Source organism: Glycine soja, chromosome 16 (assembly GCF_004193775.1).
Source record: "Glycine soja cultivar W05 chromosome 16, ASM419377v2, whole genome shotgun sequence".
Classification (NCBI taxonomy): domain Eukaryota; kingdom Viridiplantae; phylum Streptophyta; class Magnoliopsida; order Fabales; family Fabaceae; genus Glycine; species Glycine soja.
Window position 1 is genome coordinate 31,362,280 of NC_041017.1, and position 18,671 is coordinate 31,380,950.

Genomic DNA, 18,671 nt, shown 5'->3' on the forward strand with positions numbered 1-18,671 from the left:
TTTAAAATTCAAGGAATTTAAATTGGTTTATCCAAACAAAGAATTTTAAAAATCCAAGAATTTTAATTGATGCATTTTAATTTTCGTGAATTTTAAACTCCGCAAAATTTTAAAATATTTCATCCAGACAGACACTTGATACTTATTAGCATCTGTGTTAAAAGTAAAAGATTTAATGATGAGCTTTGACATAATCATATCCCTATATATGAAAATCTCCAGTCTTGCTTCTTAGAGTTCACACAATAATTGTTATCTCAACATATATGTCTTATATAGTTCAAATGTTAGTCACGGAAACACTATTCTTCTTTTTTGAGTTGTCAACAAATTTATTACAATATTTTTTAAATTTTTTAATTATGTTAGTTTATAATATATTCTTTTATTTCTTATTCCTTTATATTATATAATTTTTGTGTTTGGTAATAAAAATAAGTTCTAATAATATTTTAAAAATTATTATTATGATGTTAGCTTGTAATTTGTTTTTTATTTTTTTATTCCTTGTTATTATATAGTGTTGCATATTAAAAGCAAGTTTTAACCAAGAATATAGAAAATACTTGAAAAGAGAGTTATACGACTGATAGTGATCTATCCAACTTAAACAGCTTCCATTGAAGGATACCAATTGTCTTAACCAAAAAAAAATATAAAATATAAGATTTGGTCAAAATATAAAATATAAGACAAGAAGTTACAAGCCTGAGATAAGTAACAAGATACATGTATTATTGTTGAATTTATGTATGAACACATTTAAATTTCTATAAAGCTTAAAATCATTTTAACCAGGGACTTGTAATCCTATAATTTCAAATTTAATTAAACAATGTGATTACTAACCCACTAAGCTAATAAGAAAGCGCCTAAAATATTATGTCTTTCCAAAATAAAGTCAAGAACGAACTCAATATTTTTTTAGGTTAAATGTCTACCCATTACCTTATAAATAACTAATATGAATAATCAGTATAATTCATTCTTGAAAAGTTTGACTACAAGCTTATTAGTCCTTAAGAATGTGAGAAAATGTCACAGTACTCCCTAAAAATCACAAGTTTATACTTAAGAACTAATATAAACATTTGTGGTTTTTTTCGGAATTTATGTGAATTTTTTGCATTATCACTAATGTGAATTCTAATTCCTAAATTTCTTGAGGACGAATTCGGGATTTCACTAAATACACTTTAGAAGAGAAAGATATTTGATAATTATGTACAATACTTAACATCTGGCTGCTCTAGTCATATATAGTTTAAAAGCTTTCATGTTTAGAAATAGAAAAATTACTCACATACCTTGGCACATTTAATTTTAGAAATTAATATTGGATGTAATAAACTTTGGCAGGCATCTAACTATCATGCATATCATACACGTTAGCAAACTGTTCCTGTAATCTATCTGCTCGTACTTGATGAAATTCTAGTTGGAACTTCCCAAAGTAAACTTTGCCAAGCCAGGAAAAGTATCTTACAAGAACCTATGATGATATTGTCTACTTTTGAAGTACTTTCGAACCTTTATAGGATAATAACCGGACTGCATTCTGGTAACTTAAGTCAGCAAGTTCTTCTTTCGTAATTTCTAGCACAGATGCAACATAATCAAGCACCTGCAAGTAGAATGAATTGAAGAGTGTAAATCTAACAAAATGGATCCCTGTATAAATCAAATAATTCATGATATACATTCTACAGTACTTAAGCAAATTTATAATTCAGTACTTTATTCCTGTTGGCATTTCTTCACATAGGTAGCAAATGTCCCTATTTGTTTAATTTGAGGTATGTCATGCTTTATCCTTACTAATGCAACTTACGAGGCAAGTACCCTTGTACATGTAAGAGAATATTAAATTTTCATCCCATATGTTAAGAGATACTTATTTTGAAAACCCAAGGTGACAATAGAGGCAGTTACTTGAGCTACATACATTATGAATGTTTGCGGGATGATTGAGTGTTTCCTTTGGCAACATCGAAGCATCTGCCAAGACATGGGATGCATTACCGAGGGAAGAACCAGAAGTTGATGAAGTTGTTGTTTGGGCAAGAAGCTCTTCAGTGAGAGAAGTATCTCCTTCAACAAAATGAAGAGAATCTATGTTTGACATTGGTAGTGCATCAGGTGCATCTATCTCCAACAATCAGAAGGGACCTAAATAGAATAGAAAATAAGTATGTCACTGTTGACATATATAGTACAAAATTACATTCAACATATATCAGGAGTGATGAAAATCATCATCTTCAGCATTTTCTTTGCTTTATTTGCTTTTTGTGACATAAGAAACCCAGAGAAGGAAAAATAAGCACCAAGCTTGGAAAATTCAGGAACCATCTCTGCAGAACCTAGGTAAGAATGAAGAATGACACCAGCAGGAAAAGGCCCCATAGACCTGGAAATATTGAAATTTTTGAGACAGAAATTTCAGAGATGCCAATTCATAATGATAAATGAGAAAAAAAACACCATAACATTAATTCAATGGCTTTCCATTAGATGATGAGAATCTGAGCATCTAACCATGTTAAAAAAGAGGCCAAATTACAAAACATCAGGAAAAAGCCTCTGGTATTCTTCTATAAGAACCTAATGAGTAATCATATTATTACATCATTTAGGCTCTAATACAGAAGTAATTTGTAAGGGAAGGCAAGTAATTGTGATACACAGGGATGTTTATAGATTTTAATAGCTGTTCAATTTCTTCAGAATGTTCTCTTCCTTCTTCGCAATTGTTGGTTATATGTCTACAGTCTACACTATGGTAATAGTTATCATAGAAAACAGATTTCTATATGAAAAGCAACACTTCATTTCTCTGGTTTTCATGAAACTAAGTTAGATAAAAAAAAAATCATTTGTAACAAGCCACTCGATGTTTTCAGTCAAGATTGAAATTTTATTTGCAATACCAACGATTATGGGTTTATCTCAAATTATGATTTTTTTTTTATTTGTAGGAATCAAACTCATGTACTAGGAGGTTAACTACAACTCACACACACTGCTCAACTGAGCTAGACCCCCTTAGTTCTCTAAAATTAGGATTACAGCAGACTCTAAATTCCCTGTCTTTGCTTACTACTTTCCCTCAATTTGCCTGGAACTGTTACAGATGTGAAATATACATTCCAGCAGAAGACTGCATTGTTGGTTTCTACAGTTAACCAATCCTCATCCTCACCCTCACCCTCACCCAGATTTGAGTCAACAGATGTACACAGGCTGACTCAGGTTTACAATCTAAAATTTAGTGTATGATTAAGAAATCTTTTATCTAAATTTCATTAGTGGCTCTCATTGTTATGATATATATCACAGACATCACAGATGATTCTGCTATCACCTATGATGATATAGATATGGCCACAAATTATTATTATCATATCTAAATCTTGATATATTTAGTTTATCTTATTTCTATATCTTTCTTTTTTCAGATTCTTATTTTATTAATTAGGGTAAGTTTTAGATAAAATCTTATTAATTAGGGATATCTTATTTTTATTTTATCAATTAGGATAATTGTTAGTTATGATCCTTTCAATTAGGATTCTCTTTATTTTTAGGATAGTTGTTAGTATATCATTGTAGCCTATTTAAAGGGCAGACTTGATGGAAATAAAACAAGAAGAAATATTCAGAAAACTCATGTTAGTTTAGGAGGGGCTCTGTCAAGGACGAGTCTACTTCTTGCTTTTGCTATAGGTTGAAAAAAGCCTTCCATGTCTAGGCCCGTGACCCGATCCTATGCTAAGGTTCATATCAGATATCTCTTCATTTGTGATGATATTTCACATCGATTATTCTTCACATAATGGGTTAGAAGCAGTTGCTGGGGGCTCATTACTCTCAAAAAAAGGTTCATGTATGCATTCGGCCAACTTCTTTGGAGTGTAATCTTAAAAGTTAAGACAAGAAATTAGTTTCCTTCTGTATTATTCCCTTGTGGGAATTCAAGAAGGTCAATTACAGGACAGCCAGTGGAAGTTCTTATGCTTCAGACATAACACATAGCTTGGTAATTATGCTTTAAGAAATGGGACACAGGTGCAAGTTATTTTCAAGCTGTCATAGAACAATTCACCTTGAGGACAAGGTAAATCTTGTGGGTGGGATATTTATTGGGTACCATTAGATGACTAGTGTGTATTTTAGGTAGAGAAAGGACGGAAGTAGGGAATTAAAGTCCCACATAGGTGGGGTGGGAAGTGTGGCAACATATAACAACCCGCTGAATATGTGGGAGTGTGTGGAAATCAGCAAAAAGAGAAGGAAGGGAAACAGAAAAGAGATGAAGAAATGGAAAAGGAAGTTCTAAGTGGGGTAGGCCACTCCCAAGGCTGGGGAATCAATTGAATGATGAAGCCAAATTTAAAAGTCATTTTAGAGTAAGAGAATGTTGAGGATGACAAATCCTCCACTAGAGTTTACTAAATTAATATCAAATCCAACTATAACTGAGAAGTACTGGTCCGTAATAACAATATATCATAGCAATTCAAAAGACTAAGAAAAAAAAATTAAGCAACCAAAGGAAATCACAATTCCATTAGTAACAAAGAAGGAAAACCTACCTAATATTATTACTTCATTAGCTCAAGAAGATCACCAAAAGCACAAACACAATGAACAGATGCTGGTTTGTTTAACTCTTTTGCAAGTTCAAGCTGCTGCCTCAATACTTCAATCTGCACAAAGGTCCTAATGCATTGGCAGACAGCAATCTAGGTAGCTTTCTTCTGCACAAAAGGGTCATCTTCTGTCAATGATACATGATTGGTCAATGTGTTTCATATTCAAGTTAAAGCTTCGTGTCATTTTCTCAGTAGATCCAAGTTCCAGAAGGCCAGAGCTCTATTTGATAAAATGGCAGTGAAATGTCATTCTTAACTGTAAGGAGACGGGAGTTGGGACTGGGCTGGGCTTTTAACCTTTGTATGTACTGTATTAGAGGCAACATTACAAACAAAATTTTGATAACAATTCTATATAGAATATAACCTTTTATATCAAGAAAAAATGTTCATTGATAAATTGTAGTTTGACCTATTTTGAAGCCTAAATGCTATGCTTTATAGTCCTTTGAAAATTAGCTTATCCTTAAGGCAGTAAAGCCTCAGAGATAAACAAAAATGGCACCAACCATTAATATTCAGAAATCAGCATCTTTAAAGAAAAACCTTCACTCTCTCACTAATGACCAACAAGTTCCACAATTGCCAAAATTCCTAGGTTATATATCTGCTGCAATTTCAGTTTGAAATTTAATTTATTGTTATATTCAGATAATATAACTCAGGGTCATTAACTTTAAAGCTCACTTTGCAAAGTTAATAAGTTTGTTCTCAATCCAAGTTTCTTAAGAAAAAACAGTGCTTACTTTCTTGTACGTACAGTGCTTTTGGTTCTCCTACCAGAACCAAGAATGTAGACAGATGCCAAAATCATCTTTAGGCTTAACAAACAAAAAAGGGCCAATTATTCAACCAACAATTCCTAGTCACAGAGTTTAAGTAATTTATTCTTTGGGAAAGACCATAAGGTGTCCCTCAGAACTAAAAGTGTGAAGAACTAACCCCTCATTCAGGTATCAGCTTAGCTCAAATCACAAGGTGCATTCAGTGGGTTTCAAACCTTGTTGCTGTGTTTTTAGATAAGTAATTGGTTACATTTCAAAATACTCCAAAGTTGAAACAAATATTTATATTGTAAGAAATTTTATATGTACTGCTTCTTGCTTAAAGTGGGAAATGGAAATCTAATTTATTTATGTGTTTTTTTTTTTTTTGAACGGCCAAAAATATTTTATATATTAGATAGAAATAGAACCAGAAGTACTACAAGGATACAGAGCAGATACTATCTCCTGAAACATGAAAACATAAGCAACAAAACATCAACCCAACAAAGAAAACTACAAAACCCAACCATACATCCCACACTAGGTAAAGGCCAAAGACATAGATGAGGACCATTGGTGAAAAGGAACAATAAAATCCTTTTCCCACCCCCTCAACCAAGACCAGGTGAGAAAGATTGCATTATCCACCAGCTTAGAGATGACAAAAGGTTGATTTTTAAAAATCATGTCATTTCTGAGGTTCCAAATAGATGTTGTAGCTGCTATCCACCAAATCTTCCACTTTCTGTTAGAATCCCTCGAACCAGCCAAGGAAAAGTGCTGAAGGAAGTTATCCCCAGGCCTACAATGCATAACTGTGTCTTCCTTGACCCAAGAGTTAAACTCCTACCACATTGGCATAACTTTTTTGTAAGTGAAAAAGAGATGAGAGGCAGATTCAACTTGGCTTTGGCAGAAGGGGCAAAGATCATTTTCAATGACAACTTGCCTTCTAATTAGGTTTTCCTTAGTCGGTAACCTATCCCAAAGTAGTCTCCAAGCAAAGGATAGGGCTCTAGGAGGGACTTTGATTTCCCACAGCTGACTGAAGCCACAATTTAGGTAGTCAATTGGCTGATCACCTTTAATACAAAGATAGGCAGTGCTAGTAGAAAAGATTCCCTTTGGATCAGCTCCCCACACCCAATAATCCTTCAAAGCTGCATTAGGGCTTAATGCTGTAGCCTGGTCGATAAAAGCTGAAGCTCTCCCCAACTCATTGTCAAAAAGATTTCTTCTCCAGGAGAATTCCCACTCCCACCCAGCTTCACCAAAGGACTCCATGCTTGCCACTGTCTGAAATTTTTGAGAGGATATTTGATACAGTTCTGGGTATTTGTCTTTAAAAGTTATTCCATCACCCACCCAAGAGTCTTCCCAAAATAGTATTTGATCACCACTACCAATTTCCAAAGAAACTGCTTTAAGACATCAACCATACTGCTGTGATGAATAATAGACCTCAAATCAGACCACCAAAAGGAATAGGTCTGCTTAGGAGGGCCCTCTTCCAATCCTCTCCACCCCTTGTACTTTGAAGTGAGAATTCTGCTCCATAATTGGTCTGGTTGTTGGAACATCAGCCATTTCCACTTGATAAGAAGAGCTCTATTAAAAGCCTTGATGTCTTTGATTCCCAAGCCTCCTTTTTCTCTAGGAGCACACACTTGGTTCCAAGCCACCCAAGCTATCTTTTTACCTTCTGCACTTCCACCCCAGAGAAAATGTCTTTGGATAGTAGTGAGCCTATTAATCACTGCTGAAGGGGCCCTAAAAAAAGACATGTAAAACAGAGGCAAAGCTGTCAAGACAGAATTTATTAAAGTAATTCTGCCTGCCATAGAGACATTTCTCTGGTTCCATTTGTTCAACTTAGCCTCGAATTTTCTAATTATGGGCTCCCACACCACCTTCCTTCTAGGATTAACACCTATAGGCATCCCTAGATAACTGAATGGAAACTGCAGGGGGCCACAATTCAGGTAGTCAGCAGCAAGACTACACCACTCCTCGGCTTGGCCAATTGCACCAAATTGGTTCTTAGCAAAATTAATTCTGAGGCCAGATACCATCTCAAAGCTTCTGAGAATAGCCTTACTAATTATGAAATTATCCATAGATGGTTCCTCAAAAAAGATAGTATCATCAGCAAATTGAAGTATGTTGACTGGGATCTTTTTCTTTCCCACCAAAAAGTTGTGGTAGCAATTTTTGGAGACAGCTGCCCTCATCATTCCTGTCAAGCCTTTAGCAACCAGATCAAACAAAAAGGGAGCCAATGGATCCCCTTGTCTCAAGCCTCTTTGAGGTTTAAATTCAGAAGTAGGACTTCCATTCACTAGTATAGATATTGATGCTGATGAAAGACACCCCTTAATCCAGCCAATCCACCTTTCATGAAACCCCATTCTTCTCATCATATAAAAGAGGAAATGCCAAGACACAGAGTCATATGCTTTTTCAAAATCAACTTTGAACACCAAACAAGGCCTCTTAGATCTCCTAGCCTCCTCAACAACCTCATTAGCAATCAAAACTCCATGAAGCAACTGTGTGCCCTTAACAAAAGCTGATTGCCTTTCATCTAAGAGATGATTCATGACCTTGCTAAGCCTATTTGATAGAACTTTGGCAATAATTTTGTATACACAGCCTATTAGAGATATTGGTCTGAAATCACTAATTACTTGAGGGTCCTTAATCTTGGGGATAAGAGCAATGAATGATGAGTTGAGACCCTTAGGAAAGACTGCATTCACATAAAATTCTGAGAAAAACCTAAGGAACTCAGGTTTCAGCTCCTTCCAGAAGTGCTTAATGAAGCTGAAGTTAAGCCCATCTGGCCCTGGGCTTTTATCACTGCCACAAGCCCACACTGCACTGGATATCTCCTCCTCTTTGAAGGGCTCCACCAACATCTCACTCTGGTTTGAAGACAAGACATTAAAAGAGACCCCATCTAGGTTGGGTCTGTGCAGATAAGGTTCAGCAAATCTGCCTTGGAAATGCTGGAGAATTGCAGCCTTAATGACAGAAGGGTTTTCTGCCCAACTACCATCAATTTGCATCCCCCTCAAGGCGTTCCTCCTTCTACTGAAATTAATGATTTTGTGGAAGTAGGAGGTGTTGCTGTCTCCCTCTTTGATCCACTTGCATCTAGACTTCTGTCGCAATATTGATTCATGAAGAATAGATTGCTCCCATAGGTCAGATTGAGCTTTCTTGAGCTCTTGAACTTGCTGATCAGTAGGTTGAGCTGTGAGAGAATTCTCCAAATCATTCAGCTTATGTTGGATTAGCTTCACCTTGTTGCCCAAGTCTCCACAATTTTCTTTGCTCCAGGTTTTTAGCCTTTGCTTAAGTTTCTGAAGTTTGCATTTCAAGGCATAGCCCCCCCATCCCATAGGCTGATTAGCAGACCAGCAGTCCCTCACCACCTTGTTGAAGTCCTTATTATGCAACCAAGCATCAAAAACCCTAAAAGGCTTAAGGCCCCAATCAATATTTTTAGAATTCAAAATGATGGAGCAATAATCTGAATAATTCCTTTCAAGGTTGAGTTGGGAACTATCAGGCCACTTGGATACCCAATCATCAGAGACTAGCACTCTGTCTAACTTGCTCTTACAAGAACCATTAGGCCTAACCCAAGTAAAGGGCTTGCCCAAGCAAGGAATATCATCTACCTCCATTTCAGCGAGCCAATCATTAAATTCAGCTATAAGATTAGTGTCTGGATTACAATGAGTGCTTCCCACTCTTTCAGTTGGGTGTCTAATACAGTTGAAGTCCCTTACAAGGCACCAACACTGAACCTGGGACTGATTCTTCATTAAATATAACCTCTGCCATAACTGTCTTTTGCTTTCTAGCTCACAAGGAGCATAGATATTGGCCACCACTACCCTCTGTCTTTCTACCAGCCATACCCCCTCCAACATGATGAAACCCCTTTCAGTTATTTTAATGTCAACCTGGAGATTATTATTATTCCAGACACACAGTAGCCCCCCAGCTGTATTCTCCACAGGAAACCATTCCCAATCAAAGTCTGAATGACCCCACAAAGCCTGGCAAAGTGCCTTGTCAATGGAGTCCCTCTTTGTTTCTTGCAAACAAAGAAGATCTATCTTATGTTTCCCAACCAAATTCCTGATAGAGACCCACTTAATACCTCTACCCAGCCCTCTAATGTTATAGGATAGGATATTCATTTAAGAGGTTTCCTATTCCCCAACTCCGTAGCTTCTTTTCTGTCTCTACACTCCATAGAAGCATAACTGTGAAGGAAGTCTAGGTTATCTGTAGCTGTCTCCATGCCTAAGTTTTCTCCAAGATGCCATAAATGTTGAGCCTCTTCCAACACCTCATCACTACATTCAATTATGCTTTTTAACCTCCTTTCTGATTCCACATAACTCTGATTTTTGGCCTTATCCTGATTGACAAGTTGATCTTCTGGAACCTTCTCACCATCTTGAAGCTGAGGATGATTTTCCTCAATCTGCGAGAGTCGGGCCTTAAAGAGAGAGTTTTTTTGTCTAAAATAAACTTTAGAATACTTGTCTGGATTCTCTTTTAGGGGTTGGGTTACAGGTAGGGATTCCTCCTTATAACACCCCTCAGTTTTCAAAGTTGGGCCTAAATTATTACTTGGCCCACCCTCTTTTTGAATCTGCACAACTTGCACCCCCAAAAGCTCTACAGGGAGGATGTCTTCCTTATTACACCCTCCTTGAGTCGAAATTGGGCCCGTAATGCAGCCTGGCCCAAGTCCTTGTTGGATCTGCCCCGATATTGAAGGAGAGAGAGATTGCGTGACGTGTCCCTCTTCTTCCCCGATAAAGGTCTGGTCAACAGCTACTTTTGCTCCACCATTCGAATAATATCCCTCTATGTGATTCCTCTGCCTTCGATCATCCTGTAGGGTGTTATAGCAGGTTACCTCTTTAGTGTTAGCAGCTTCCTTTTCTGTTCCTGCGAAGCTGTCCCCTAGGTCGAGCTTACCAAAGCAAGAGCCCAGCATACCTTCTTCGATGCCTTTTGACTTTTCTTTGGGTGTAACGTCTACCTGGGTATTACCCAGAGGTCTAAGGTCATAACAGCACCCGTCAGTCCCTTCTTCTGCCCGTTGGGTACCGGACGGAGACAGTTTCCGGTTGCACAGCTCCGGCGAGAAGGAGAAATTGGTGTCAGTATCGTCAAGAACATCGCCGACGTCCCCTCCGTCGTCCGACGTTATCACCTCCGACCAACCATCGGACGGCGAGCTTCCTTTCCGGTTCGACCCACCTTCGAACCCTGACTCTTCCACAATCCAAACCCGATACTCAAGCTTCCCCACACGAACGATGACCTCCGTCCTTATCAACGGCGGAAGCGGTGTCCGCACCAATAATCGAGCCCGGTCCAGTCTACGGCGGTCCTCTGTGTCGTCGTCTGGCTCGATGACATCCCCGATAGCAGCTACAGCTCTCCTGAGATTTTTCATTTCCCACACCTCTATCGGAAATCCCCAAACCTGGAGCCAAACAACCCTGTTATTGGGTCTGCATTTCGGCGTCCACTTCTCCAGTGAGTAAAAGAGAGAGTTTCCACTTTCCATCTCCGATTGAATGAGGAGTTGAACTTTGTCGTCGGACATCCCAGAGAGAAGAACCATGTCATCTCCGAGGAACTTAGAGTGGATATTATATCCTAACTCCCAAGCGATGCAGTCCTCTAAGGTTTCCACCTCCGTCACCTTCTTTCTTCTTTAGCTTACCCACCCAGGTTTCGTTACACCAATATTCCCCACCTTCATCTGGGTTGATCAGAATAGTTGGTGTTAGTGCCTCGTTTGTCCTTTTGTCTCCTTTGCAACCCCCCTTAGTCATCACATCCACGTATGATCTCCGATGAGGACCGGTAGTTACCCCGCAGGGCTTACTGGCTTCGTTAGTGTACTTCCTCCCAATAGGGCTCTTTTTCTGCAACTCTGCATTCCGAGCTGGTCTCTCAAACCTAGGAAGGTTGACGAATAGTTTACAGTCGTTGATGAAGATGTTGTCCAATCTCACCTCCAGTCCTTTTGCATCCGAGACTCCCTTGAACCGCACGAACCCGTATCTCCTGCCATCCTTGTTGAGCCTTTTAGCAATGTATACTTCTCGTACGTCACCCCACTTTTTGAAGTGCCTCCATAGCAACTCTTCGTTAGCTTCGTCGGGAAAATGGGTGAAATAAAAGGAAGTAATGTCGGCATTGTTCCTCCAGTTGAGGCAATAATGTTTAGTGCTGTCCCCTATCTCCAGATTTTGTGATTGTCTTCCCGCTAAAGAGGATTTCTGCATAACCTTCATTGATCTTTTGCTTACCACCTTAGTCCAGTTATCTTCGTCAGCGTAATCATTATCCCTTCCGAAAATGTTGACTCGTTGCCCTCCATATGGTTTTTCCCTTCGATCCATACTCCTCCATCTCCTTGAAGAGGAACCATTTGGAGTTCTTCTGTTTGGGCTAGTGTCCTTTCGATCCTGCTTCACACTCGTCTTCGCCGTGTCTGTTTCGCTCCATCTCTCCTTCCTTCTATCTCTGTCTGTCACTCTCCTTCTCTCGCGCCCTCTCTCTCTCTCTTTCTCTCTCCCTAGCTCTCTTCCTCTCTCTCCCTCTCTCCCTAGCTTCATGTCTTGATTGCTTTTGGCATCCTTGTAGGGACAGAGTGTAAAAGCTCTTTACAAGATATGGTACCAAATATGGGAATTCTTACAATGAACTCTTAAAATAACTCGGTCAAAATATCATACTCTCCACTAGAATTCAAGATGTACCAAACTGCACCTCAAATAATTCAACTACAATATATGATAAATATTCTCAAGCAGATCACATAACACATATACATTAGAATTATAGGGAACTAATAGTAATATATTAGAGAAATTTGTTTTTGTCACACTCAAATGAAATGACTAGAAAAGAACCAAATGTTTAGCCCTGATATATTGTAAAACAAAATTCAAAAAGTAATTTACCAACAGAAATAGAGCATCTGCCCAAAATATAAAGCGAAAATGCTATTCAAGCAAAAAGCACTACTTCACAGTCAAGTAACCCTTCTCTTCTGATCCATCAAAGTGTAACACACACAGTGTTGGTCAATTTAGCACCAGATTGGTAGCATCAATGATGGGGACATTTAGTCATGAGGAAAAAAGGAACAGGGCATAGACTACCAACCTGCTGCCACATGATGTTAGATAAAACAACAACACATATACACTCGGCTTTCCTGGAAGTTAATGCAAATATGTGAATCTGCCTATGTGGACATCGCATTGCATTTTATACATTTTTATATTACAGTAGTATCTTAAAATTATTTAGAGTATCCAATAATGTTTAGATTTTGTCATAGAATATTTTAGGGAATGTTAGAGATTATCTCGTAGAACTAGTTTTCCTATTTTCTTAGTTTCAATATTTCCTAATATCTTATGATCTTAATAGTTATAAGTATAAATAAGGCTTATTGGTTAGGTTTTATGAAGAATAGCCTCATATTGTAATACAACACAATACACCAGTGAATATTATTTAGTGCTTCTTTTCTCCCTACTCTCTCCCTCAACACCTTAAACCCCATAATTTCAACACAGTAATTACATGCAGAATTGCAGATACACATATATAAACAATAGATAGATAAACGGTGCATGTTCTTATTACTCCAATAGGAGCTTCAAAATTACTAATAGAAAAATACACAGTATAAGCCCAAAAATAAAATGACAAGCTAATACCTGCTCAGAAAAATCAATCTTCTTTCCGTGTGATCCTTTGTCCACACCAATCTGAGGAAAAGTCAAAAAGCTCAAACACATCAAATGTTAATTTAAAGATGAATGAAAACAAAACCAAATGAAATTTCATCTATAAATTTATTAAAAAAATGGATGAATGTGCCTATCAGCACATAAACATTGAAGCCACCTACATGCAACTAAGAGAGCAAAATAGAAACAATATATGGATAAAAATTAGGCATGAGCCAAAAATCTCAGATGGCTTAGTATGGAAACGAAAATAGAACTCATCCTTTGCTGAACAACAAAACCCCATAACTTAGTAGCTGGTATTGTGGACTGCTAGAATCATACTCATCTTCTCATCCCTCATTTTACTACCTTATTCAAATCAATAACACAAACAACAATGTCTTTAAACAAACTATTGACCTCTAAATCCTTTTAATTATTACACCTATCGTCGTTCTTAGTCTCCCTCTACCTATAGTGGCTAGTTACCCTCCATCTAATCCACTCTTCTCACTTTCATACTCAAAGCACGACATTTTTGCTTGCGAAATCAGTGCTCAAGTATCTTTGAGATTGGATGGTTTATAAAATCAGTACAAAGAAAACCACAAAAAAAAAAAAAAAACGAAAACCCCGGAATAAAACATTGAAAGAAAAATTACATGTAATGGGCCAATTGAAAAAGCAAGTCTTTTACTTTCAGCAACTTTCATTACTCGAATGCATTAAAATAATGACTTAATTGCACTTTTGTCTTCTTACTATCATCATTTCTCAGACATGGCCTCTTTTTGCAGAATCGGTCCTCACTATTTTAATGGTTTAATTTTGGTACATAACATCCAATATTTATCAAAAATGATGATACACAGATGTGCTGCAGAGCATGGTTTTAAATTGCGGCCCCCAACCGCAATTGCGGCCGTAAAGTTAAGGTATTTTGACACTCCGCAATCGCATTGTGGCTGCATCAGCCGCATTTTCCCGCAATGTAAAGGTTTTCTTTTTTGGTTCACCGCAACCGCAGTTTGAAGCCATGCTGCAAAGTGTCATGTTAGCATTTTCACTAAACATTTAGACAGAGAAAAATTGCACAATTAAAAAAAGTGGGGATCCAAATTCCAAAAATAACAATCTATGAAGGACTAAGAGTGTAACTAAGTCTAAAATAAGAGAAATAATCAAAGAGGGGGATTGTGTTTTTGAGAAGTATATACTACAATTTACCTCTCCAACCGCAGCGGAGGGTGTGGAATCAAAATACTCTCTCAACGTTTCAAACCAATTGGGACTCCGTTCTTTAACAAACCTGCAACAACGTCACAAAATAAGGTCATTTCAGTTGAGGAAACCAAGAAACAAAAACAAAAACAATTACAAAGGATGGAAACCGAAGCAAGGAATGACGGAAGAGTATGTTTCGGCCAATTGCTCGACGGAGTACCAGTCTTGTTTGGAAACTCCATTAACGGCGAAGTAAACGACGCCGGTGGTTTTGGAAGAAGGCTATACTAAAAAATACACTTAAATAAGTTTTGTTTTAATAAAATAGGGGTTTTTATTTGAGTCTTTAAAAAAATATTTTTATTTTAGTCTTTAAAGATACTTTTTCTTTGTCTTAATCTCCACCCTCAAGTAATAACATCATCAAGGATCAAGGATAAGGGGGATAATTATGTGTAATTTTTTTTTTTGGTAAAATGTATTTTTAAATTCATATATATGTTTAAAATAATTGATGATATCAAGTTAGCTAAGGAGGGATGTAAAAATATAATTTAAAATGAATTTTATTTGAAATTTTTGTTGTATGATCTTTTAGATCGAACTTGATTTTTATTTTTAGTTTGGACAAATTTGGATTTTTATGTTCATTTGAAAATAATAAAGTTAGTCTCTACCAAAATTCAAATATTGTTGGTTTTGGTTCTTTAGTTGATAATCTTTACATGTTTGATATTATTAGTTCTTATAATGAAATATTGCAAATGAGTTCACATGACACAAAACAAAAATTAAATAAGAATTCAACCACCTTATGGCACAAACTTTTAGGCCATATCTCTAAATAAAGAATTTAGAGACTTATGTTGGATGAGATTCTTGAACTGTTGGATTTATTAGACTTTGAAGTCAATGTTAAATGCATAAAGGAAAAATGAATATACATAAGGAAATTAGGTGTCGAAAGAGCCAATGGCGTTTTAAAACCAACACATACGGACATTAGTTGTCCTTTCCCTACGGCTTCTCAGAATAGACAATAATATTTCATTACATTCATAGGTGATTACTCAAGATACGGTTACCTATATTTAATACATGAGAAGTCCAAATTCCTAAACGTTTTTAAGACTTTTAAGGCTAAAGTTGAACTTCAACTTGAAAAGAAAATTAAGGTTGTTAAATCTAACCATGGTGGTGAGTACTATGATAGATATGACAGACCAGGAGAACAATATCGAGGGCTTTTTGCGCTTTTCCTCAAAGAGTGTGTGGAGTATGATTAGTCATTTTAATAAAGAATGAAGAAACCGAACTCTTGAAAATATGGTGAGGAGTATGATTAGTCATTCTTTTTTTCCATAGTCACTTTGGGGAGAAGCCTTAAATATCGCAATTTACATCCTTAATAGGGTGCTAGGTAAAGTAGTTAACAAAATCCTTTATGAATTTTAAACTAGCAAAAAGCTAAGCATTAAACACTTGCACACTTGGGTTGTTCAATTGAGGCACAACCTTATAGGCCACATGAAAGAAGGCTAGATTCAAGAATAATTAGTTGTTATTTTGTTGGTTATGTTGAATGCTCTTGGGGCTATAAGTTTTATAATCTCACTTCAAGATTCCTTTTTGAGATAGGAAATGTAGATTTCTTGAGGAAGTTGAGTTTGGGAAGGAAGAAAACAAAAAATTTTGTCTTGGAGGAATACCCTGTTATTAACAATGATCTAGATTTCATACCTATTATTGTTTAAGACTCAACTCCAGTAATAGAAAATAATGTTCAAACTATTATTGATGACATTGCTCCAAAACAATACAATAATGAGGTTCTCCCTCAAATACCTATAAAGTAACCTCAACAACTTCAAGGAGTATCATTAAGAAGACCTATTAGTGAGAGAAGTGCAATCCCAAATGGTTACATTGTCTTTCTCCAAGAACATGAGAATGATGTTGGTTTAATAGAGAAGGATCCAATTAACTTTTGTAAAGCTATGCGTAGTTCTAACTCTAAAAAATGGATTGATGTCATGAAGGATGAGATGAAGTCTATGCAAGACAATAACGTTTGGGATCTTTTTGAAAGGACTGAAGTTGTGAAACCTATCGGTTGTAAATGGACATTTGAAACCAAGAGGAATTCAAAGGGTAATATCGAGAAATATAAAGTTCGTCTAGTCACTAAAAACTTTACTCAAAAGAAAGACATTGACTATAAAGAAATATTTTCTTCGATGTAATCAAAGGATTATTTTAGATCTATTATAGAATTAGTAGCTCATTTTGACTTAGAGCTGCATCAAATGGATGTTTAGACTGGGTTTCAAAATGATGACATTGAAAAAACTATTTATATGGTGCAACTAAAAAAACATTGTGCCAGTTGACTCAAAGTCTATGGTGTGCATACTGAAAAAAAATCCATCTATTATCTCAAAGAGATTTCCTATCAATGGTATTACAAGTTTCATCAAGTCATTACCTTCTACAATTTTAAGGTAAATGTAGTTGATGACTGTGTATATCATAATTTAAGTGAGAGTAAATACATATTCTTGATATTATATATCAATAATGTACTTCTTGCTAGTAACGATGTAGGCTTCATGTATGAGACCAAGAGATTTCTAATGAATTTTTTTAAAATGAAAGATCTTGGGGAAACCTATTTTGTGTTAGGTATCAAGATACTAAGAGATTGCTCTCAAGGTATCCTAAGGTTGTCAAAAGAGAGTTATATCAATAAGGTCCTAGATAGATTCGACATGAAAGATAGAAAATCAGGAGATACCTCAATAGCTAAATGGGACAAATTCAGTCTCAAACAATGTCCCAATAATAACCTTGAAATAATTGAGATGCAAAAGATTCTTTATTCGTTAGTAGTGAGAAATCTGATGTACGCTCAAGTTTGTACTAGTCTCGACATACCATTTATTGTAAGAGTTATGGGTAGATACTTGAATGATCTTGAAATGCAGCATTGAAAAAGTAGCAAAACACGTGATACGTTACTTGAAGAGAACAAAAAGGTACATGCTCACTTATCATAAGTCTGATAATTTATAGATCATCTGGTATTTTGACTCTGATTTTGCTAGATGCCAAGACACCAAAAGTTCAACATCTGGATACATATATATGTTGGCTGAAGGAGCTATATCTCGGGAGTCTGCTAAATAGACTCTCATAACTTCTTTAGCCATAGTTGTGAAGTTTTTTGCTTGTTTTTAGGCATCAAACCATGAGATATGGCTGCAAAACCTTGTTATTAGTTTGCACATGATCGACGACATTAAAAGACCATTGAGAATTTATTATGATAATAACTCATCAATTTAATAGTCCAACAATAATAAGAGTACAACCAAGTCAAAATTCATTGGCATCAAGTTTCTGGTTGTTATGAAAAGAGTTCAGAATAAACATATTTTCATAAAGCATATAGGGACAAATTCCATGCTAGTTGACCCACTTATTAAAGGTTTGATACCTAAAGTTTTTCATGAGTACACTACTTATATGGGTGTAGTTCCTAATAGTATCTTAGTTTAGTAGGAATCTCGTTTATGTTCTATATCCTATGTTTTCCATGTATTTGTATTATTTGGATTTTCTACATAAATAAAGTCAATGTTTATCATTATGTTCTGAGCTTGTTTATGTGCAATGTTTATGTTGCATCAGGATTGATCTCTATAAAAAATAAAGTTTGGACTAATTGAAAATAAACATGATTAGGACCACATTGCATGTAATTTTCATATCTTTTATCCATATTTGGTCTATGTCATCAAATATGAGTGATAGTGATGATCATTGTGGATTAGTCATATTAGGTTGCGATAAAAACCACAATAGTTCCTTATTGTTATATGAGATGGAATAAATTGTTTAAAGAAGAGCCTAAAAGTAAAAACATACAATTGCATACCTAAAGAATTTTGTGGTATAAATGTTTAAGGTTAATGTGAAGCCCAAGTGGGAGATTATTAGAAATTTTATTATTCCTAATGAATTAACATGAGCTACATATTATATTATCATTTATATTAGTTATTTACATTTAAATGGGTTTAATATAAGTGATCTAATTTGGTGAGCTGATAAACCACTATTTGAGTGATATTTTGTATGATTTTGCATGCATTTTCTTGATAATACTCATGTTTGGACACTAGTTTTATAATGCAATAGCAAGGTTATCAAACTCGAGAGTTTACGTA

General features: G+C 36.1%; 1 protein-coding gene across 1 annotated transcript; it reads right to left on the minus strand.

The window, feature by feature from the left end:
• Window positions 1-1,195: 1,195 nt before the first annotated feature.
• Window positions 1,196-17,651, minus strand: LOC114389960 (uncharacterized metal-dependent hydrolase YabD-like). Its single transcript, XM_028350655.1, has 8 exons — window positions 17,559-17,651; window positions 14,597-14,724; window positions 14,446-14,527; window positions 13,204-13,254; window positions 4,609-4,709; window positions 2,232-2,410; window positions 1,946-2,145; window positions 1,196-1,624 (listed from the first exon to the last, which is right to left on the minus strand). Exons 1-8 carry the CDS (start codon window positions 17,649-17,651, stop codon window positions 1,508-1,510), a joined length of 951 nt encoding a protein of 316 aa, XP_028206456.1. The 3' UTR covers window positions 1,196-1,507.
• Between the last annotated feature and the right edge of the window lie 1,020 nt (window positions 17,652-18,671).